Raw genomic sequence first — 26,029 nt, forward strand, 5'->3', positions numbered from 1 at the left:
GTCCGAATTTTGCGTTCGCATCATTTTTATAAGATCAGCTGCTGAAGTCACTTGCGATGTTCCTTCCCTTTTAATACCCTGAATCTCATTGGAAAAATACGATTTAATTCTTGGTGCAACTTTCCTCTGTACAATAAATATTATTTTATTTTTATTTTACTTCTGGTTTTTTATTAATTTTAGTAAATACTTGATTATGGTAGAGAGTAGGATCAGCAATTCATGTCCATTTATATGTACTACTAGCTTTCCGCCCGCGGCTTCGCCCGCTTTGTCTAAAATATAATAAATTATATACTAAAACCTTCCTCTTGAATCACTCTATCTATTAAAAAAACCGCATCAAAATCCGTTGCGTAGTTTTAAAGATTTAAGCATACATAGGGACATAGAGACAGAAGGAATGTAGTGATTAGAAAGAAAGAAAATAAATATTAGTGTTTACATCTGGAATACAATCCAAGTGTAATTATTTATCCGAGACCAACTGATTACTAGACTATCAAGATGTTAGGATACTGTGCCATTGAACTTCAGATTACTAAATAGTTACATAAATTGAAAGAATAATAAATAGAAAGCTTCTTTTATAAAATTCGCTTCAGAAAATTTATTACTTCAATTATATATTAATCAGGGAACCAATCCACATTTGAAACCTATTAATATTATAAAAATATGTAAAACTACTGTCACATTAATTGTCTTATTATTGGTATTCCTTTTTATTGGCGTATTGTTTTGTTAAAGTTAATTATAAATATTGTAATACAAATAGCTGTAAGGAATCTATGTATGTAAAAATAAATAAATAAATAAATAAAGCTAAAGAGTTTGTTTGTTTGTTTGAACGCGCTAATCTCAGGAACTACTGGTCCGAAAATTATTTCGGTGCTAGATAGCCCATTTATCGAGGGAGGCTATATATCACGTTTAAAAGTTTAAAGTGCTATTGAAACCAACAAAAAATGACTAATTAATAAAAACTCCCGTACAAACGTCACAACCCAGCCCCGCGGATAAAATTACACCACAAAATAGTGCATTTAATACATTGTAAGACTAACAGAGAGTAAAGAGCTCATTAGCGAATCTCAGCCGACATAACAACATCGCGCTAAGCTGCACTGGATTCCGAATGAAATGTGGCCGCAAATCTCAACGGGATGTTAATTTTTCTACACTATCTTAAGGTTCTGTTGCACTGGTACTTTGGATTTTCATGTGTGTTTTCATATTTCATATTATTAATATTTAGTGACGGTTTTCGTGGAGGATGGCAAAAAATTCATTTCATACAGAAGAAAAAAAAAAGACATCCCCTCACTAGGTCTGCAAATCTTATCATATTGAAATTACCTAAAAAAGGTACATATTATTTGAGAAAATGGATATTTCATTTAATATTTGAAATACCTTACCATCCCAAAAAAAATCAATCAGTATAACATTTCACCAGCTTGTCACCATAAATCTAAAAAGGCACGCAGGCAACGATACCCAGGTTGTCGTTTTCTACCAAGTCCATCTCTCTCCACTGACTCTGATCTCAACATCTCCATGTGCACACGCCCTTACGTTCATAAAGACCATAATCAAGAACAAACGAGGCAAGATCCCGAATCTTAATACCAGCACGAGATCCGCCGTGCGGACGCCAAACGCCATTACCCACGACCTGATTTACACATTATTTACACCCATAATCGGAAGCAGGGCTTTATTTTTAACTGTACGTGATCTTTGTTCAAGCAATTGTTTTACGTGTTGAGAGTAGGTGCCAGATGGAAGCTACTTCTCTAGTTCTTTGAACTTGTATCCAATATGAAGTATTTATTGTGATCAACTGGTTATTTTTCTGGTTCATGATTATTGGAATATAAGCGTTTGGGAGTTATACGAGGATTATTATCTGTTGTTACCAAATATAAGTTTGATGAAATAGATCAGTTTACTGATTATATGAATATTTGGTAGATTAAGAAGCTTTGTCGAGAATAATATTATTAAACTAAAAGAAATATGTACAAGTAGAAATGAAAGTATACAGCAAAAAGAAACGAAACTGGAATTAAAAATAAAAGGCTCTAGTTCAAAAATAAGTCAATATTTGTACATATTTTAGGAAATAAGTAATACTGTAAAATAAATGCTTAAAATTTTAAAATCAAAACAACCAATAGCCGATCAGCAGTTCCAACAAAATAAGAAGTAAATGCGTGGACAGCACTCAAAAAGGTCACACATGAGAGCCTCTCGCCTTTGGAAATGTCTGCCAAGGAAGGTCAAAACTAAATCGATCACTGTTTCTATTCATTGAGGGGTTTTACAGTATAATTTTTTCCGTTCTGGTCAATCTTTGTTTATAGTCCTGGATTCAATTTTATTTATAGCGAGTTATAATAACATTTTATAAAATCTTTGTCTGGTTAAGAACAGATCTGATACTTTATCCATATTCCTTATTATTAAATTTTTTATAAGTATAGTATGATTGTATTTCGTTCTGGTCACAAATCTGTAATTCTGGGAATGTACATGGCACTCGTTTTCTTACCCTTATGACCTAAAATTAACTACAATGCCTTCTTTAATGTTTGTGTTTAATTTGATAAACTTAATTTAGCAATGTCTCACAGTTGACCATATTACTTTTCACGCTCTGTTAAATCATTAAAAAAGTGGTACAAATCTTTTTTATATAGTCCAGTCCATTCATTAAAATAATGATGGCCTTCGCTCTAATTAAAATGACATCTCCGTTGTGGCCTTGACAAACAGACGGACCGATGCGATGATGCGATGAGATTTATCTAAAAAAATATATTTTCGACCTTACAAATCTGTCTAAGCAATGAAATTAATATACTTTAACTATATACAAAATTAAGGTTTGTAAAAATAACGATTTCAACAAGCTTAAAATTTTGAAGGCAACTCAAACTTTATGCAAATTTGTGAGTCAGGTCAAGTTTAATGTTCGAGAGCTTGACAAATAATGTGAAAGATTTAAGGCCTAGCATAAAACAGAAAGATCTGTAAAAATCGTGATCTTTAATGCAATATGTAAATAATAATATCAACAATTTCAATCATTTATCAGCAACTTCAAAACTAAATTACTCGACGCTCAGAAGTACCTACCTTATTGTAAGGAAAATCATTAATGAACGTGAACCTGTATTTATGTTTGCACATGCTGTAAACAAGTACTGAGTAATAATTTCCTCATTTCAAATTACTGAATTATTGACGTATGTTTGTTTACTTGGAAAAATTTGCTAAAATCAAAACATGCCTTTCATTGTTTGTAAACTAATAAAAATAATGCGCGCTTTAAACGGTACTGCGACCCAAATTTCAAGAGGTCAATCGACAATCAGTCATTTATTTATGTAATTAAGTCATTTCAAAAACAAGCTGCCTCCTTACTAGCCTTAAAATTTATAATGACGGAAGAAACGCAAAGATCTATTTACGAGGAAAATCTTTAGAAATTATACAATTTTTAAAAGCAATTTATTCATATTATTTAAGACGCAATTAAAAAGAGTAATAATCCACCATTAGCTAAACATTAAGCTTAATAATGTCCTGATCGAATAACATTTAACGAACCTTTGCAATCTTCAACGTTAAAATTTAAATCGTTCTCATGAAATCAATCAACGTTGTTCACTTCATTACAGCGACCTTACACAGTTTCATAAAAAGCTAAAATCCTTGCAGCAACTATAATAGAAGCCGTATAACCCACATGCAGTTTACTGTGTGAAATATTGCGTACTAAGTCACTTGGGAATGTTAATGAAGACATAAATAATAGCTTGGGCGTGGGAAAGTGTTCAAATTGTGCTAAATTATTTCTGAAAAGCCAGTGTTATGGTCACTTCAAGGTGAAGGTAAGGTTAAGCAATGGAGTTAACAAATGGTCCTTTGAGACCGCGATGGAAAAGGGAGGATATCTGTGCTGTCTGTTAGTTACCAAAGGAATTAACACATAAGAGTGTGCTCTTTCAATAAAAAGTCACGTCTTTCTAAATTGTCTTTGGATCTCGAAAACATACGATCTTCAAACTGAGTATTGATTCAACTGACTTCATCTTATACTCAAAGAATTTAACATTGACGACAACGATATATCAGGAGCGCTTTTAAATGCTTGTGTTACTTGTTCTTTAATGTTATTACAAACACCAAATTCCTCGTCATCTCACACAGAAAGAATCTGGCATTTTATCAAGCCTAGACTTATATTTTTGAACCGTTTTAAACGGCTATCCATAACGATCCACTGAGATTAGCTTACGTCCCTCGGGGCAGCATCCATACATCAGATAGCCGAACGATATGGCGATAACAAATGGTCATGCTCCCATTATTTTTGTCATAAATTACACTATTGTTCTTGAAAGGAATATAAGAAAACACAAACATAATGGTTAGGGAGCCAGGTGCAATTTGCAAATTTGGTTAACTATTTCCTCTCAAGAGATAATTCGTCAGACGCATGAGAGTATAGTATTATAAAGCCTCGTGAACGTCAGCTGGCGCTCGGTTGGGGGGGTGAGCGGTTGTAGCCTCCCACGCACATAGGAAAAAAAATACATTCATTCATTCATTTCCTCTCAGCTAAAAATTTGTCAAATTGTAGCTAACCCAATATCTCAACGAAAAAAAATAGTCAGCTGGTTACAACATGGTGTATTATACGTCAGCTGGTGTCTCGAACATGAAAGTTAAATTTAAAGAAAAATTTATTTTCCGTTATTTCCTCTCAAACAAAAATTTACCTGATGATAGCTTGTATGTAACTGTGGATAAATATATATGTCAGCTGGCTGTATCTTGGTGGAAAAACCGTCAGCTGATACGGGAGGCTACAACCGCTCTTCCCCCCAACCGAGCTCCAGCTGACGTTCACGAGGCTTCATAATACTATACTTTGAAGCATTTTACTAATTACCGCTTGAGAGGAACTTGGTCATAAAATCTGCTGCTGGCTCCCGGACCATAATATGTACTTCGCAATAATTTTATGATGTTGACTTGAAATACAGACCTAGGTTATTGAAGTCACTAGCGCTTGTGTCAAAGCAGTTCTTAAATGTTCATTTTGCTTAGGTTCAAGATCTACATATAATAGAACCTTTAAGAATCAAAGATCTATCAATTTGCTTTGAGAAGGTCAAGTATGGATAAATTCAATCGCAGAAAATTCTAAAAGATCACTATGTTGTCCCTGAAATATAATTAACGTAATTTCTTGCAAAAATGGTCCTTCGAGTTTTTCTGTAGCAAAATTTGATATTTAAAAATATTCACGTATTAAATATCAAAATTCAGAACACGTCCTTTTCCTAACGAGTATGGCTACGAATAGTACAATTAGTAATAAAATACACTCTGATGAACTAATTAAGAGGAACAGCGATTAGTGTGTGGACACGTGCGCCATCTTGAATTTGCGCTGAAATTAGGAACAGGGAAATTTTAAAAGTTCCTTAGTTAAACCGGTCAAGTGCGAGCTGTGTTTACGATGTTAGTTACTACAGTTTAAATGTTTGAAAGTAAGTTTTGTAAGTAATAAATAATAAGGTATTTATTCTATGTGCCAAATTGCCGAATATTTTTAATTAAATTTAACAGATTACTGAAACCAGTAAACCAGTTAAGAAAATCATTTTTATTCGTATAGCACTGGATTATCAAAAGTTAAATTAATTGAGTGCCTCCTTTTTCAAGTAGGTTGAACCAGTTTTAATTTAATTTAAAAGAGACTGGTCTTCAAACGTCAACAGTTCAAACAAACCGCGGACGTGTTAATTACACAGATTAGCGAAACACAGAGACCATTAAAACTATTTTGTGCAATAAACAAAAATTGGCGCTAATTTTTGCAAGTCTAATGACTGAGTGATACGCGGTTTCGTAATGAATCCTAATTTTTAGATAATTAGATTTGTTATAATAACATAGTTTACTACAGTAGTTAGTACTAGTGTATAGCAATTTATTTGAATATTGACTTATCTTATATGTGTGATGTTCAATCAAAAAGACATAACAGGCTGTGTGTGCAATTTCACTCGCAAAAGCCCGGTCATAGTGCCAACTTTCATCAAAATCTGATCACTACTTTTGGCGTGAAAGTTCATCCAAACAGCTAAACTTACTCATTTGTAATATTGAGTCATATTGTAACTTATTTGTTTACATGACATTCCCAAAAAGGCTTCATTTATTTTGTCATGTTATTGATAAACTATTTGAACCAATTTACAAACAACTTCACACCACCAAAACATACCATGCGAATTATTACACCCTTGGAAATCCTTTTCTGGACTTTCGTATAGTTTTGATAATTTTAAAATTAAGTATGAAGTAACATTCAATAAATAAACATATAAATTGAAGGTGCATCCGAAGAATAAAGTAAACTATGTATATTACTCATTGAGATAATATTACTACGTATGGAGGAGGCACCACGAACAAAATCTGTGCGCCATTTTTTTGCTCTAACTAAGTTTTAAAAATTATTATCTAGTTAGGTACTTAACGATGAAAGTTATTCCTTTGCACTTTTCCGTATTATTTGTATTATTTGTGCAATATCGTAACACACACGAAGGCATGTTTGATGCGTTTCACTTTAAAATCATTAAAAAATACCGCTCAACATACGTCACATGACGTATGTTGAGTGGAACATAAGTGATGTAGGCGGTGTCGTCTCCTTATTAATATTATCTCAATGATATTACTTGATTTTTTTTTATATTTAGAACACTTTATGTCATATGCAGTCGTTTTAAAAATCTTACAGATAGGTACTAGATTTAAAAAATAAGAACTATATTGACTTAAATAAAATTCTAATATATCTGAAGAGCTTATTCAACACACTTATTAATTTATTTTTCCTACACTTCAACTAAAATCGTTCAAGACTTTTGTGACTGGACTAGTCTTGTACGATTCTACGAAAAAGCCGGTAAAAAAACAATATTAATTAGTGTTCCAAATTAGAAACAGTTCATTGGTGACCTCTCAAGCGTAAGGGCCTCAGAGGGCCCTACACTTTTCCAACACATGCAACTTTTATAATGAATTGCTCGATCAAACTGGATTTTAATTGGCTTTGCTGCTAGGACTTTGGACTGGTCTGTTTTAATGGGACGTCCTATTTGATAGTTGGACGTGGAAGTGATTTTGAGTGATGAATTTGTAGAAGCCATTTTTCCTGTAACTGTAAAATCATTTTGATGAGATGTAATCTTAGTCAATTGTTCGTGATTTTCACAATATTTTCAAATTAATAGATTTTGAGAAAGTAAGATTTGTAAGTTGGTAAATTATTGCATTTCTAGGAACTACTGGTCCGATTTGAAAAATTATTTCGGTGTTAGATAGCTCATTTATCGAGGAAGGTTATAGGGTATATATCATCCCGCTACGACCAACAGGAGTGGAGCCACGGGGGTGAAACCGCGCGGAGCAACTAGTAATAAATAAATGTTTGTATTCGAGTTTGAGCTTTAAAAATATGTATTTAGAATTAAAATTTGGCGGTATTTATAACATCAACAACATTACTAACAAAGAGGTTCGCATGCTTCACTCGATAAATATATAATTCCTCTGATATATATAAAAATAAATAGATTCTAGTCACCTACACCTATTAACATCTTGACCTAGTCGGCTGGCCCGATGACAAGTCAAGGGGCAGAGTTGCTGACAGCAGGCCTTTTAGATTCAGGCCTAATGAAGTACAGTCTTATGTGAAATTGGGTGAAAAATTATCGGCAAATGTGCTGATAAAGGATTAAATATCAGCGCTTTCTGCTTTATGTGAAACATAATCGTGTTCCTGTTTTGCGTTGATAGGTTATGCGAAGTGGTCTGTAGTTGCGTAGTGTTTTACAAGCTTTTGCGTTATACGAATTTTTTAGTGACCCTTTGCCGCTTAATTTGAGTTTTGTTCTATTAAGCTATTGCATAGCTTCTATCGCGGGCCTTGAGCGCGGGGACCAAATCGAGAAATTCCGTAACGAAAAAACCTCACGCTCCCCACTCCGACGGAATCGGAGGTGTGGCTTGAAGGCATAGCATGCAATAGCTTTACCGTGGCAGTCTCCGAGTGCCACACGTCTTTTTTATTTGATTGATGTAATTGTACTGTTTAGAAAGTGATTAACTGTAAGCTCTTTTAACAGAAGGTTAAAGGAAAGACATATCACTCACTTTTTGTTAGTGAGTTTAAAAATGATGATTGACGAAATTTACAGAGACTTAAGGGCTTGGTCTAGTAGTGCAAACAAATGCATCCTGTCATCCTATATGTAAATAATACAAATGTACTAAGGGAAAGTTGCTCCACTTAATTTTTAAAAATTAAATCATTCGTATAATTTAATATTCGTAATAAGTGCCAAAAATGACAATTTGAAACAATTTTCGTGAAAATTACACCGGGTGATTTTTTTATCAGTACACAAAATTTGCGAATACTTTCTATTGATATCTTCAACTTCATGTTTATATAACTGATCAACTTTTACAAAGAAATTTGGACGAAATATAAAAAAAAATAAGCTTTCCATACAAAATGCATAACTCTTTACATTTTTTTCGACCTAAGTTTCTTAGTGAAAGTTGTTCAGTTTAACTAATAAAACGGATAAACAAATTTTGTATATAATAAAAAAATGTAATGTACAAACATTACATTTTTTAAAATAGAAAAGAAGATAGAGAGTTAAAAAAAAATTATAAAATAGAAAAATACGCAAATGAAAACAAAAGATATTTATTTCTGACTAGCTTCCGCCCGCGACTCCGTCCGCGCGGATGTATTATATTATGTATAATATATAGATTTATATTTATAAACCTAATAAATCTTTTGCTAGCATTCTGATGCTTTATCGGTTGAACTGGATTTATCTCTTTTTTTTCAATCGCTTGAATGATATAGGATGGGTCCTTGATGGGCATCGAATGCTGAAGTCTCGAATCAATCAATTCTGACAGTAGGAAATTTATATAAAATCTTGATAATGGTCCATCATTTTATTTTGCCTAAACGTTACATACTTTTTTATATATTCTATTTTTAACGAATGATTCACTCCAGTCCAAACAGCAAATAAGCAGACTTCTGCTTCTGCAACGTTTAGTTGTCCCTGAATTTGGAAAAAATAGTCATGATTCTTATCTATGACAAAAGTGTTATTTTTTGCATTGTATTTCAAATATTATTTTTTTTTAACCGCATCTTCCGCATTAATGTCTTTTGCCGGAATTAGACATTTAACTTCTACTAGTCCCATTTTCCCTTTTTGATATGGGAGTGTATAAAGTAAATTTTTTAGATATTTCTAGTTATACTTTTAAAAAGTTATTATTGTCATTTTGCTCATTAGGTAAAGTAATTTCGATATCAGTTTTAAGTTTTTTGATACCTGCAATAATAACGTCATAATCGCCTGCACATACTTATCGATTACACCCTGTATACAATCCACCATCCACATTCATAATGTTTTCCTGTCCTCCTCTCCTTTACGCTGTTCACCGATACATTTTAAATGAGTAAATCTGCTACCACTGAAGGATGTTTCATTGTGATCAGCATATTTTCACCACTGTTGTTGATTATTTGTTTTTCATTTTTAATCAGCAATTGGGAATCATCAGTTTTGTTTTTTGCAGAATGGTGATGTACCCTAACAATACGTCGAAAAGGGAAAGCATCAACGAATTATCGTTTTCGTCCTCTTTTTAAAGTGAAACTTTTCTTACATCGTCTCAAACTTTTTGGTCTGTGTAGCGCATGTCGCGTGTATCGCGGCTGCCGAGTAGGTATACCTACTCGGCAGCCGACCGACACGCGACATGCGCTACACAAAGCAGTGTTCAGAACCGTTCGAACAGTTTCACTTTTACCGTGGTTTCATAAAACCACACAACATTTTTTTTTTATTCTTCGCGTCTCTGTTACTTCTGTTTGTTTAGTTCTCAACACCCACTGAATTTTCTATGTTATTGTGATCTTCCATTATGTTGTTATCTTGTTGGTATAGTCAATAAAAACCCAGGTGCACGTTTTACAAGAAAAACTTTATTAAGATGAAAAAATATACGTGTTACACGAGCAATGTCCGCAGAGAAGAGGAAGTACATACAAAATGTTACCATTACATGAAAAGTGACCACAGATTATTGAAGGCGCAAATTTATTACAACACTCCTCCTAAATTAATGCCTTCAGAATGCAACAATTTTACAATTTTACAGAAATTTAACTTTTACTGTTAAAAACAAACACATTATAATTATTACACGGTACACAAAAGTTTACATTTACTGCATAGCTCTCATTTAACGTTTGCTACAATACTCAACAATCTTAACTTCATACAAAACAAATAAAAGAAACAACTTAACATTTTCAAAAAGAAAACTAATAACTTAACACTTGATATTTGTTAGAATTCTAACAGACAGTTTACAGAAACAGTTTTACCTTTTATACACAGAAATACATGAAATTAATAAAAATAAACAAAGTTTACATTGGCTTATACAATATAAATAATCAAGTGTTACTGGTTACAATATTGAATTCCAATTTTGTCTCTTAGATAACTAAATTTAACTTTAGACAGTGGTTTGGTAAAGATATCAGCAAGTTGCTCATCGCTACATACATAGTTTAAATCTATAACTTTACTATAATATTTCTCTTTAATAAAATGAAATTTAATATCTATATGCTTACATCTTTTATGAAAGTTTATGTTTTTTATTACACTTATGGCACTTTGGTTGTCTAAGTTCAAACATACTGATTTTTGATTAAATTCACCTATATCACATAACAATTGCTTAACCCACATAGCCTCTTTGGTCGCAGCGCAGGCTGCCATGAATTCAGCCTCGGTAGTGGAGAGGGCAACTGTCTGCTGCCTTTGAGAAGCCCATGTGACTGCTCCTCCATTCCTCATAAAGACATATCCCGTGACTGAACGTCTAGTGCTGGGGTCGTTTGCATAATCGGCATCACTATAGCCAACGATTGTGTTAGGTTCAGACATTGGAGTGTAACATAGACCATAATCTTTAGTCTCTTTTAAATATTTAAAGATTTTCTTAACAGCGCTCCAATGGTCTTTGTCATAAGAATTTAAAAAAACGGCTTACCAAACTCACAGCATATGAAATGTCAGGTCGGCTTACTGTAGCTAGATGCATCAATGAACCAACCGCCTCTCGATATGGAATGTTCTTTTCATTTTCCCCTTCTCCTTTTTCTAGTTTTAAATGTGGATCAACTGGAATGCTGTTGGGATTACAATTATATAAATTAAATTTGTTTAATAACTTTTCAATATAACTTGACTGATGTATGAAAATATACTTGTCACTTTTCTCTATTTCCATACCCACAAAGTTTCTGAGTGAGCAAGTTTTAATTTCAAATATTGATTGTAAATCATTAATCAACTCCTTTAATGTTGATTCATCTTTTGAAAATAATAATCCATCATCAACATACAGACATAGGTAACATTTTTCTCCATTGATAGTGCCAATATACACACATTGATCAGCTTTACTATTAACTAGTCCAAATTTCTTTAAAACAGTATCAAATTTAGAGTTCCAGCATCTGGAAGCCTGCTTTAAGCCATATAAAGATTTATTAAGCTTACATACCTTGTTTGCATCATAGGTTAAGCCCTCTGGTATGGTCATGTATATGTCTTCTTCAAGCTCACCATACAGGAATGCTGTTTTAACATCTAGCTGTATTATCTGAAGATTCTGTTGGACAGATTCTGAAAGTAAAATACGTATGGAATCATACCTGACTGTCGGAGAGAATGTTTCCTGGTAATCGATACCTTTTGTCTGTGAATATCCTTTGGCACAAAGCCTTGACTTAAATCGTGGACCTGTAGTTTCCTCTTTAATGCGAAATACCCATTTACAACCAATTATTTTCATATCAGGGGTTTTATCCACTAAAGTCCATGTGTTATTTTGTTGATGAGAATAAAGTTCTTCGTTAATTGACTTTATCCATTTAGCAGCATCAACAGAATTAATTGCTTTTTCATAATTATAAGAGCTTCATAATCTGGTTGATCTCCATAGCACAGGTAAGAGCTTTCACTTTTATTTTTAATATTTAAACAGATATATTATCATCCGACGAGTCATATTCAATTTCTTCTACATTCTGAGTTTTATTTAAACTTTTATTTGTGGCTGATTCAATAGGCACATAATCTCTTTTCACTGTTGATTCTAAGAATATAGCGTCTCTGCTTTTAATTGATTTTCTTGTATTAGACGCTATAAATCTGTATCCAGTACACATCTCTTCTGGTGTTTTATAAGATAGCGATCTTGTCGGAGAGCGATTAACCAGGTACTCAGCTGTGTACGTTTGGACAACTGTTGGTCTGCGGACAGCTGTAATTGGTCTACGGACAGCTGTTGGTCTACGGACAGCTGTTGGTCTACGGACAGCTGTTGGTCTACGGACAGCTGTTGGTCTACGGACAGCTGTTGGTCTACGGACAGCTGTTGGTCTACGGACAGCTGTTGATCTGCGGACAGCTGTTGGTCTTCGGACAGCTGTTGGTCTACGGACAGCTGTTGATCTGCGGACAGCTGTTGGTCTACGGACAGCTGTTGATCTGCGGACAGCTGTTGATCTACGGACATCTGTTGGTCTTCGGACAGATGTTTGTCTGCGGACAGCTGTTGGTCTACGGACAGCTGTTGATCTTCGGACAGCTGTTGGTCTGCGGACAGCTGTTGATCTACGGACATCTGTTGGTCTTCGGACAGATGTTGGTCTGCGGACATTACTCAGTGCAACACATATATTTTTCATCGTCTGAAAGTTCAACTGACCCATTCTCTGGTGCCACAGGTAAGTATCTTGCTTGATTACATCAGATATGCATGCATAGCCACCAGGCATATTTAGGCGATACATATTATTAATCAAATTTGCTGTAGCTATGATAACATTTTTATTGTTCAGTATAGCACAACCATTCTTATTAAATCTTACTTGGCCACCATTGTTAACAATTTGACTGACAGAAAGCAGGTTTGTAGTGAGTTCAGGTACATATAAAACATTTGTAAATATTATTTCATTTTCATGGCCTCTATCGTTAAAAACACTCAAGCTAATTTTTCCTGAGCTTTGAACAGGTAGTGTTTTGTTGTTTGCAACTTTAATTGATTTAATATTTGAAGTATATTCCTCTATGAATAAGTTTTTATGTTTTGTCATATGTGCAGAAGCGCCAGAATCAATATACCAGTAATCAGAGCACTCAGAAGATGCTATAAATACAGCAGCATATGATGACCTGCTAGTCGGTTTATAAGAAATCTTCCGATCATTATTTACTGTATTTGATTTACACTCAGGACTTTTATGACCATATTTGTTGCATGTATAGCAGCGGGGGCCTTTAGAATTTCTTTTACATTTATTATTAAATCTCTGACTTGAAGCAAAAGCTCTATCACTATTTGATTGTTTGACATCCTGTAATAATTTTGATTTGACGGAGTCTGATGAAATTTTCATGCCTGAACTTTCTATAGCTATAATCATTGGTTTATAAGTTTCAGGTAGACCGGAAAGCAGCATGGTGCCGAGCCACTCATCATCTACTTGAAAACCAATATTTCTTAATTTATGAGCAGTAGTCATAATTTTACTCACGTATTCCTCAACGTTCGGACATCCCTCAAGCGTTGTGTTACATAAGTCACGTAGAAGACCAACTCGCCGTGTCAGCCCGGAGTCATCGAAGACACGAGACAAATTTTCCCAGACTTCTTTCGCAGTTTTAGCTTCTTGTATGTGCACATAATTTACCGGATCAACTAAAAGAATGATCTTTGATCTTGCTTTTGTATCTTTTCTCTTGTCCAATGTCTGATCATCCACAATGCAGTCCCACAGTTCTTCGTGTTGAAGATATGTTTGGACAGCAAAACGCCATGTGGCGTAATTATCGCGGCCTGTTAATTTCTCAATTAATGCCAATGTGTTTGACGACATACTGATATTGTTGTTGAAAGAACTTTACCACGAATCTTTACACTTCAGAACACGTGGCGTGACCGGTACAATTATTGTTACTTTTTCTTCGTAGGTTTTTATACTGATTGACTATATTTTGTTTCGTAGCCTGGGCCCATAACCTGTTGTTATCTTGTTGGTATAGTCAATAAAAACCCAGGTGCACGTTTTACAAGAAAAACTTTATTAAGATGAAAAAATATACGTGTTACACGAGCAATGTCCGCAGAGAAGAGGAAGTACATACAAAATGTTACCATTACATGAAAAGTGACCACAGATTATTGAAGGCGCAAATTTATTACAACACATTACATCTGAGTTTTGATGATGTGATGATAATCCATTCGTTTTAATATTGGTACTTAGAGTTGGTAGACTAAACTAGAAATGGCGGACTAAATTTGTCAGCGCGTCTGTCAGAATATAAAACCAACATCTTGTATTTAAGTTACAAAATTAATAATCAAACAACATGCCGCTACGTTGAAAATGACTAGAAGAAAAAATTAAAACACCTCGGATCAATTTTGGAGTAAACAAATCATTTTCCCCGTATGGGGATTTCCCCGGATGAACTTGGGAAGTTCAAGTTCTCAATACAAGTTTATATTATATTTCGTATTTCTCAAACGAAAAATAAACATTTTTGGAACTTCAAAAAAATTATATTATAAGAAAATTTATGAGCTTACTTTAGTTTTAAAGACATATACATCCCTTTACTGATACCCCGTAAAATAAAGAAATTGTTGCCAATCACCTTTAAAATCTATTTGGTTTCATTAACTTTATGTTCGAAGATAATTTTTTTTCTAGTAGTTACACGCGTATTTTTTTCGTTTATTTTCCATATCAAAATCAAATGTTTAAAAATACGAATATTTGCACAAAACTAAGATAAAAATAATCAATTAACAAAAATATTAAATTTAATGAAGTAGAGCAACTTTCACTTCGGTATGAAGGAAAATCGAGCGTAGAGCACACGTCAGAACGCTCCGGCCCAAGGAGCGCGACTAAAGAAATTCGCTAGGATTTTTCCTAATTATTTTAAATATTTTTTTAATATTTAAAGAATTATCAAAATTCAAAAAAAAAATTTTTTAAAGGATTAATACTCATTGGTCTTCAACCAACTCGAATAAATTAATGGAAAAAATAACATTTAGCAGTATTTATCAATAGATTTTGTAAGGCAAAAAATGGGAAATTTAATAAATTTATAACGTTCTAATTAAGAAAATCATAAGTTTTTCGGCAATTGTATTCAGCAGTTTTTAATAACGACTATATAAGGATAATAATGTGCTGATCAGATTGTGTAAATTGTAATCGGTTGCAACGTAGTGAGTGCACAAACTTAGCTCGAAATGTCTTTGGGGGAAAGAGACTTATCTTGAAGGCCTGATTAAGGTAACATAAAGTAACTTTACAAATGTGAAAAAATTCACGCGCATTGCGTATATAACACTAATTGATAAACAAGAAAAAAAAATTCAGTTTATCATTTCATTAGCCGGGAAAAAATTGTCAAATAACTTGTTGAAAACGCAATTTTGCTAGACTGCAGCCTTAACTCATTACAAATAAACTCTGTAATACAAAGTGCATGTGCATAAATAATGTTGTTAAAATTCCACATTACCAAGCAATTTCAATTGAAATCGTATTAATTTACCCATGAAATTGAGTTTATATTGTGCACTGTGTCAATAACGCAATAACAACGTACAACATTATTCTCAATGTTACCAGCCGAATAAATCTCACGATAACTAATAAAGTGTCGAAATAACTCATTCACACTTCCCGCTTGCGTGCCAGGAACAAAAACCCTACATTTTAGGCGCGGGACATATACAAGCGGCGCGGCGCGCATCGGGCGCACCGCGGGCGCGCCTGCCGGCGCGCCTCGGGCGCGCTGCCGGCGCGCCTGCCGGCGCGCATCGGGCGCGCTGTTGGCGTCCGAAAATGATATTTATATAGAGTGGTTAAATGCATTTTCTTCATGCATAATTTAGTAAAATTATGTTTTTTGTGCTAAAAGAGTTTAACATTAATTTGAAAGTAACGATTTTGTTTTGATAATTCCTTGTAAGTAAATAGCGAGGATAACCCCACGATTGCAAATATATCTTTGTTGGAAATGTTGGAATTTACTTGGAAAATTTTATAGTACTTTTAAAGTAATTTTAAAGTAGTACTGGTGTAATGATGGAAGAAAAGAAGGTTAAAATAACACAAAATTTATATTGTACTAGCGGTCCGCCCCGGCTTCGCCCGTGGTACATATTTCGCAATAAAAGGTAGCCTATGTTCTTTCTCAGGGTCTAAAGATTATCTGTGCCAAATGTCATCAAAATCGGTCCAGTAGTTTATGCGTGAAAACCATACATACATACAAACCTTTCCTCTTTATAATATTAGTATAGATAAAATATGGTTTTCAAACACAGGTTTACATTTAAACCATATAAATCTTATCATTAAAATCTCAGTTCAAAAGTATTTACAGTACTGATCATTCCACAATATTATTACAATTACAAATAAATAAAAAACACAATCAAAATCAGGATTATCTTTATTTCTGACATTGTAAATACATGGGAACTTTCATTATGCTCTTCTTCATTTTCACTTTCCCTACTGCCATCACCTGTGTAAATCATTTCATCGATTAATTCAATTCACCTTTAAAAATAAAACGAAGAAGGGTATGTAATAGCAGCTCTATATAATTCCACACAGAGAGAACACATTTTTGACTGACAGGCTACCGTCTCCTACCACCCGATTTGTTTTTGATTGTGTATGACCGTGAATTGACCTCTATTTGGATGCGATGGGGGAAGCGCGCCTGCGGTACGCCCGCGGCGCGCCGCCTCGTCGCCTTTCCAAAATTCTTTCATACAAAATGTATAAGAAGGACGTGGTGCAAAACAGATTCAAGAGGTGCGCTTATGGCACGCCCGCGCCCGCGCCGCTTGTGTTTGACCCGCGCCTTAGTGTAGCAATTTCACACTCATTTGTGGAACTAATTATTTCGTTACGTTATTTGCAAATCACGTGGCTCAACTAGTAAGAAATACATTTTCATATTCGATTTTTCTCATAAGGAATATTTTTGTAAACATTTTTAATTAGCGCTCCGAAACTGTTGGTAGTCGAGTGATGGTATTTAGCCTTCTTCCTTAAATGGATTATCTAAAAAATCCTACTGTTTATGTACTACTAGCTGTGCTCCTCGTGGCTCCGCTCCTGTTGGTCTTAGTATGATGATAAATGGGCTATCTAACACCGAAAGAATTTATCAAATCGGACCAGTAGTTCCCGAGATTAGCGCGTTCAAACAAACTCTTCAGCTTTATAATATTATTCGTATAGATTGCGCAAACAAACTATATCTTTATATTAGTACAAATTGTAAACATAGGACCTTTTATGTTGGCAACACGTAAATTTGTAAAAGTTGGGTCAGTAACAGTTACGATGCATAACGGCTGATAAACGGCTTTCTGATTTGTTGGATTTGTGCCCCGAATGGAATATCTATTAAAATATCTGGAAATGCACAAAAAATTATAATGAAAATTTATGTAGCGGTACGCTCGGTCAGCTAGTTTTAACAAATATCCCAAATCTATATATTATTCGCAATGGTTCGTCGTCTCGCGCATAATTTAAATTGCAGATTTGCCTAATGCATTTCAGTATGTTGTTTATTATTTTGCGTTGTATTGTTATATTGTTTTTCTTTTAACTGAATGTCAAAAGTATATATGCAAGTTAATCCTCTGCACAGGCCTAATCGGATAGAAAGGCAGTGTATACGAGACAAATTGACTTTATTAAGAGTATAACTATCGATTTTTTGCCAATTCTTCTCAATACCAATGGAAGTCCAACCCATACATGTTAGGTATTTATCTGTAAAAGTTAACAGGAATAGGTACAAAGTTTTTGAATATGAGTTTAAGTTATTTTAGAGTATATTATGTATTATTTCCTTCACATAGACAAATGTCATACTTAATCTACACTAATATTATAAAGAGGAAAACTTTGTTTGTTTGTTTGATTGTAATGAATAGGCTCATAAACTACTGGACCGATTTTGATGAAATTTGGCACAGATAATCTTTAGACCCTGAGAAAGAACATAGGCTACCTTTTATTGCGAAATATGTACCACGGGCGAAGCCGGGGCGGACCGCTAGTTCTTCATATGTAAGACCGCTAAAGATCTTGATACGTACAAAACAAAATATTAATAACAGTAGCTTAATCTAAAAACGATTATAATATTTCTGTACTAGAGGCAGCCCTGTACCCGGATGGCTGCCAACTCGCTCTTGGCCGTAGCCTTTAAGAACTAATGCCGCATGCCTTCCGGTACTTTGTTTAGCGTTTTGTAGGCATGCTAACTTTTAACAAATTTGCGAATGCTCTCAAAGTTGGAAACTTTAGATTGCCTTTTTACAATCGTTTAGCTTTTCTTATGGAAATATTGTTTCTGTTTTGTTCATGAATAAAGCGCGTTTTTAAGTATTTTTAGTGTTATGGCTTATAACGAAATTTATCTTTATCTATATAATATTTTATTATCTTACTTACGTATACACTACTCGTAACTCAAAAATGGTTGCAGAGTTTTAATCATTTAGGGTTGGTGGACTGATATCCTTTTGATTTAAGATGATAACAGTTATTTTTTTAAACTACACAAGGAACTAGGAAGGCGGCCTGTTTGTAGCCTGGGCGGTGTTTTAAAATTAGTGAAATCAAACGATAAACATTTTTAACGTTCTTAATGACGGCTTATAATATTAATATTTTATTGATATGTATAACGCAATGGTTTCATTCACTCACACCGCATGAGTGAGAAAAACAAACTAAGCAAATGTTGAAGAATTTATTTTCCCCGCCTTATCTTTCCGAACGAGTAAGTGACGCATTGAAGCTTAAACCGATCACTTGTTGCACATACAACACTTTCCTTATTCCTTGTTTACTTTTGTTTGTTTGGCACAATCAGATATAGTTCATGGGATATAAAGACATTATTATATATATTTATATTTTATATTTTTTTATATTTTTGAACGTGTCTGAATATTCTTAGCTCTGCAATTACAATATTCAATGTCTTTGTATTTTTACGCGATTTCATTGGAATATATTTAGATATATTTATGAGCATTGGTATTAAGTTTTTTCTGCTTACAATATCACAATTACGGCGTGCTAACGATAAAGATAGACCACCAGGAAAGTATATTTTTATTTAAACGAAATGTCCATTTTATACATTTACTTTGAATTTATTATTAAATGAAATGTTATATGACCAGTCTTAATGTTTCTTTACTCCTAATTTACAATAAATAAAACTATTTTTTTAAACTAAAAAAGAAGAAATATAAATTATTTAGAGGTACTACTTTTGCGTCACCTATTTCAAAATTAATTATAAATCTACAAAACATGTTCTGCCTTGAATACCATGCAAAAAATATACAAGAACATAATGACACTACGAGTGGCCCTATTAATATTCCATAAACTCGATTCCAAGCCCTCCATCGTGCACAAACCCAACTGTAAATCTCTTTCAGGACGAGCTTAAAAGCTCTTGACATGCGCTGCTCCTTCCCAGCTCTAAGCCAGCAAATTTCTAGTTTTATTTCCGCCTGATATATGACTACGTGCCCAAGGACCCTACACACAGGTATCGGAGACTGGAGCAAGCTCTAGAGAGCGGTGGAAAGCTGTCACACTACAGTCTACAAGGTCCTTAATGTCGGCGAGCGTTTATAGTGCATTGTTAGGACTAATGAATGGTTATGTAAGACTAATGAAATGGGATGTGGTTCAGTGTGATACAGCAGATATTTGAGAAATGGAACAAGGAGCACAATTAATTTGTGTGAACAATGCGGGATTCTTGGTGTTTTTGTAGGGTTTTTAAGTGTTGATTATGGGTTGTGACACCTATCAGGTATCAGTGGGTATCAGATATCAGAGGTCATGTTTTGACTTTGTCTCTCGGATGATAGATTGACTATTTGTACGTTGCCCCTTCGAAGAAGATTTCGTAGCATAATCGCTTTAATAGTATCTGCATTATGTTTAATTTTAAAGTCAACTTTACACAGGAACGTGGAGTATACTGTAACACTTAATAATATTTTGAAGACTGATTATTATAAGTAGAATAAGAGATAGGGTCGATCCGCTTTACCCTCTGAGGCTCTAAGGCTGTAAGTAGAATTTAATTACAGGTAAAACTTATACATGATGTCTCTCTTTGTTACGGATAAAAATAAAATGTAGAAAAAGGAATACATTTAAATGATATAAGGGGCAGATTGTTACTTGAGTAAAATTTTATTATTTTATTTGTATAGTATTTTTCTAATTATTGTCCATGTCTGTTGTTTGTAACTGTCCATCTTTTCTAAGAAATGATGAGAAACAGTATATATTTGGATATAACAAATATTCTTCTTGTTGCAGGCGATGTTATTCTACGCACCACGCTGGTTATGGAAGTCCTGGGAGGGGGGCAAGATCCGCGCGCTGATGATGGACCTCGACGTAGGGGTCTGCACGGAGATAGAGAAGAAGACGAAGAAGAAGCTCATCCTGGACTACCTGTGGGAGAACCTGCGGTACCACAACTGGTGGGCGTACCGGTATTACCTGTGTGAGGGACTCGCGCTTGTCAATGTTATTGGTGAGGTTTTTCATGTTTTGATAATGATGCCTTCGGGTGTACGGGTGGACCTTGTGTTGGTTGTTGTTTGTTTATAATAAAGGAACAATTTATTTTATTGGATATAATACTCCAAATTGGATGAAATAAGATATATGGAAAATATGGATAAAATATTTTGAGGACTGTGGACACAAAGGTTTTCAAGTGGAATGTAACTTATCAATTTTATATTCAGATAAGTAGCTAAATTAAATTTTTCACAAACTAAAAATTAGCAACACGTATAAATAAAGGTTTAATTATTGAAAAAAATACCTAAAAGGCGATACAAACTTCACTTAATCAGTGTTTTATAAAATCGAATTTCATTGACCAGAAGATGAGTGACCCACATACCTTATCTTTCAGTATTAAGGGCTTAGTCTAGTAGTGCAAACAAATGCATCCTGTCATCCTATATGTAAATAATACAAATGTACTAAGGGAAAGTTGCTCCACTTAATTTTTCAAAATTAAATCATTCGTATGCATAATTTAATATTCGTAATAAGTACCAAAAATGACAATTTGAAACAATTTTCGTGAAAATTACACCGGGTGATTTTTTTTTTTATCAGTACACAAAATTTGCGAATACTTTCTATTGATATCTTCAACTTCATGTTTATATAACTGATCAACTTTTACAAAGAAATTTGGACGAAATATAAAAAAAATAAGCTTTCCATACAAAATGCATAACTCTATACATTTTTTTCGACCTGAGTTTCTTAGTGAAAGTTGTTCAGTTTAACTAATAAAACGGATAAACAAATTTTGTATATAATAAAAAAAATGTAATGTTTGTGTTAAAAAATTATCAAATAGAAAAATACGTAAATGAAAACAAAAGATAATTATTTCTGACTAGCTTCCGCCCGCGACTCCGTCCGCGCGGATGTCAGTCTTCGCGTCTTCTATAGATTTATTATATTATGTGTAATATATAGATTTATATTGATAAACCTAATAAATCTTTTGCTAGCATTCTGATGCTTTATCGGTTGCACTGGATTTATCTCTTTTTTTTCAATCGCTTGAATGATATAGGATGGGTCCTTGATGGGCATCGAATGCTGAAGTCTCGAATCAATCAATTCTGACAGTAGGCAATTTATGTAAAATCTTGATAATGGTCCATCATTTTATTTTGCCTAAACGTTACATACTTTTTTATATATTCTATTTTTAACGAATTATTCACTCCAGTCCAAACAGCAAATAAGCAGACTTCTGCTTCTGCAACATTTAGTTGTCCCTGAATTTAGAAAAAATAGTCATGATTCTTATCTATGACAAAAGTGTTATTTTTTGCATTGTATTTCAAATATTAAAATTTTTTTTAACCGCATCTTCCGCATTCATGTCTTGCCGGAATTAGACATTTAACTTCTACTAGTCCCATTTTCCCTTTTTGATATGGGAGTGTATAAAGTAAATTTTTTAGATATTTCTCGTTATACTTTTAAAAAGTTATTATTGTCATTTTGCTCATTAGGTAAAGTAATTTCGATATCAGTTTTAAGTTTTTTGATACCTGCAATAATAACGTCATAATTGCCTGCAGGCTGCACATACTTATCGATTACACCCTGTATAGTACAATCCACCATCCACATTCATAATGTTTTCCTGTCCTCCTCTCCTTTACGCTGTTCACCGATACATTTGAAATGAGTAAATCTGCTACCACTGAAGGATGTTTCATTGTGATCAGCAAATTTTCACCACTGTTGTCGATTATTTGTTTTTCATTTTTAATCAGCAATTGGGAATCATCAGTTTTGTTTTTTGCAGATTGGTGATGTACCCTAACAATACGTCGAAAAGGGAAAGCATCAACGAATTATCGTTTTCGTCCTCTTTTTTTATTCTTCGCGTCTCTGTTACTTCTGTTTGTTTAGTTCTCAACACCCACTGAATTTTCTATGTTATTGTGATCTTCCATTACATCTGAGTTTTGATGATGTGATGATAATCCATTCGTTTTAATATATTTGGTACTTAGAGTTGGTAGACTAAACTAGAAATGGCGGACTAAATTTGTCAGCGCGTCTGTAAAATCAGAATATAAAACCAACATCCTGTATTTAAGTTACAAAATTAATAATCAAACATCATGCCGCTACGTTGAAAATGACTAGAAGAAAAAATTAAAACACCTTGGATCAATTTTGGAGTAAACAAATCATTTTCCCCGTATGGGGATTTCCCCGGATGAACTTGCGAAGTTCAAGTTCTCAATACAAGTTTATATTATATTTCGTATTTCTCAAACGAAAAATAAACATTTTTGGAACTTCAAAAAAATTATATTATGTATAAGAAAATTTATGAGCTTACTTTAGTTTTAAAGAAATATACATCCCTTTACTGACACCCCGTAAAATAAAGAAATTGTTGCCAATCACCTTTGCAATCTATTTGGTTTCATTAACTTTATGTTCGAAGATAATTTTTTTTCTAGTAGTTACACGCGTATTTTTTTCGTTTATTTTCCATATCGAAATCAAATGTTTAAAAATACGAATATTTGCACAAAACTAAGATAAAAATAATCAATTAACAAAAATATTAAATTTAATGAAGTAGAGCAACTTTCACTTCGGTATGAAGGAAAATCGAGCGTAGAGCACACGTCAGAACGCTCCGGCCCAAGGAGCGCGACTAAAGAAATTCGCTAGGATTTTTCCTAATTATTTTAAATATTTTTTTAATATTTAAAGAATTATCAAAATTCAAAAAAAAATTTTTTAAAGGATTAATACTCATTGGTCTTCAACCAACTCGAATAAATTAATGGAAAAAATAACTTTTAGCAGTATTTATCAATAGATTTTGTAAGGCAAAAAATGGGAAATTTAATGAATTTATAACGTTCTAATTAAGAAAATCATAAGTTTTTCGGCAATTGTATTCAGCAGTTTTTAATAACGACTATATAAGGATAATAATGTGCTTATCAGATTGTGTAAATTGTAATCGGTTGCAACGTAGTGAGTGCACAAACTTAGCTCGAAATGTCTTTGGGGGAAAGAGACTTATCTTGAAGGCCTGATTAAGGTAACATAAAGTAACTTTATAAATGTGAAAAAATTCACGCGCATTGCGTATATAACACTAATTGATAAACAAGAAAAAAAAATTCAGTTTATCATTTCATTAGCCGGAAAAAAATTGTCAAATAACTTGTTGAAAACGCAATTTTGCTAGACTGCAGCCTTAAGAATAACATTCACAGAATACAGCTTCCAATCAAGTATCACATCTGACAAAAAACGTGAAAGCCCGAAACAAAACGCCTACAAATTTTAGAATACTTTTGTATCATTCAATTCCTTTTAAAACACTGAAAATAGAAGCTGGCAAACGCGCAATGCACCTTTTTAATTCTTTTTTTTTTTTTGTGACGCTACAAGCATTTTCGTTTAAATGGATTTAATAAAATATATTTCCTAGATAGAGTGCTAAGTTGCCTAGTTAGTATTGATCGGGGTATTTTAGGAATAGATTGAAATTGCTTCTGCTTTTGTGTAAGGCGTTTTGATTTGAGATCGCTTTTAAGAGTATTGCTTACCTTGATTTAGAATCGAAATGTGGAGACAGATGTTGCAGATTTAAAACTATTAAAGATTTCTTCTTTTTTCTTTTAGAAAAAATATAAACGTAGATTAAACATTTTAATTAATTCTTAGGTAGATTCATTTCTGAAACGATAAACCAAATATTATGTTTTATGTAACGAATTCCTAGCAAATTAGTGATTTATTTACATATTTTTACAAATTATACAAAAGTTTTAGCGTCAATGTGTTTTTACCCGCATTGCTCCGCTCCTGTCTTAGCGTGATGATATATAGCCTATAGCCTTCCTCGATAAATGGGCTATAAGAATTTTTCATGTCAAACCAGTAGTTCCTGAGATTAGCGCGTTCAAACAAACAAACTCTTCAGCTTTATAATATTAGTATACATTTTTCATACCTACTGCAATAGAAATTGTAGATAATTTAACCATAATTTTTCCCTACACACAAAAGTCACCACTTCAATAGCCAAACTTAAAGATTAAATTTGTTTACTTTACCTAATCTCTGTTATGATTTACGCACGTAGACTAGTTTGTAATTCAGGACGCAGTGCCGGCAGATGGCGCTGTTTCGATTTCGGACAAGGGCCATTAAAACAGCGTGGTGAAGTTTATAATTAATGAAACCTTTGCTTTGAACATAATGTGTACTTATTGACTTCCATTGGTTCAAATTAGTTGTATTTTTATCCGGCTTTTTGGAAACGATAGAGGATGCTGTTTCCTATTTGTAAATGAATTTATTATCTTATAATCTGACCGAACGATACAATTTTTTAATTAGGAATGAGACTTGTAATTTCTTCTGCGTCAATCCAAGTCAAAAATGCAATTATGTAGTAGTTTGATTGTATTCAAAACCTACATTTAAATAATAGTAAAATTATCACCGAATCTTTTGAAATATCATTTTGCATGATGTTACAAATAAACATGAATTGTAACATCATGCATTTTAAGCTAACACCCATTAAAACGTTATGAAAATGTTAAATTAAAACTAGGTTATGCAGCGGTCATAATGCTTATTTATTGGCCCGATAGAAAACAGCGTGGCCGGCGTTTTTCCATGTGAAGCCCTTATTTTTGTTATTGGGACACGGAAATGCCGCTCAAAGCAAATTCGACTTGAATAATAAGCCTTTTTTCAATAATTTTGTTGTGGACAGGAGAAAATCTGGCCCGTATATTTATGTAGTGATTATAGTAGTAAAAACCAGCTGAAACATCGGAATTAACCGTAATGAAATTAAGTAGCATCATTATCTATAATATAAAATCTTCTATAATATAAAAATGAATCGCAAAATGTGTTGGTAAGCGCATAACTCGAGAACGGCTGAACCGATTTCGATAATTCTTTTTTTATTATATTCCTTGAAGTACGAGGATGGTTTTTATGTAGAGAAAACGTAAATATGTACCACGGGCGAAGCCGGGGCGGATCGCTAGTTTGAAAAAAAATAACGCAGTTTCGATAGTTACTGATAAAGTAACTGATATATTTTTTCTATGTATTTTTAAATATATTGTGTCTTTG

At 33.4% G+C, this 26,029-nt stretch overlaps 1 protein-coding gene and 1 long non-coding RNA gene across 3 annotated transcripts in view; one reads left to right on the forward strand and one right to left on the reverse strand.

The window, feature by feature from the left end:
• shakB (Innexin family member shaking B) overlaps positions 1-26,029 on the forward strand; it is a 71,969-nt gene that overhangs the window by 43,260 nt on the left and 2,680 nt on the right. For both annotated transcript variants that reach the window (XM_089712307.1, XM_089712316.1), the window contains exon 3: positions 20,660-20,879. In XM_089712307.1, the coding sequence (XP_089568433.1) occupies positions 20,660-20,879 (220 nt within the window). The remainder of the gene's footprint in view (positions 1-20,659; positions 20,880-26,029) is intronic.
• On the reverse strand, positions 10,098-12,197 carry LOC149489336 (uncharacterized). Its single transcript, XR_016317867.1, has 3 exons — positions 11,882-12,197; positions 11,215-11,353; positions 10,098-11,076 (listed from the first exon to the last, which is right to left on the reverse strand). It is a non-coding gene; the product is annotated as an uncharacterized LOC149489336 (long non-coding RNA).

The sequence above is a fragment of the Colias philodice genome, chromosome 3 (assembly GCF_061535455.1).
Source record: "Colias philodice isolate Cphi_HAF_F1 chromosome 3, ilColPhil1 Martin Lab GWU primary, whole genome shotgun sequence".
In the NCBI taxonomy this organism is placed as follows: Eukaryota; Metazoa; Arthropoda; class Insecta; order Lepidoptera; family Pieridae; genus Colias; species Colias philodice.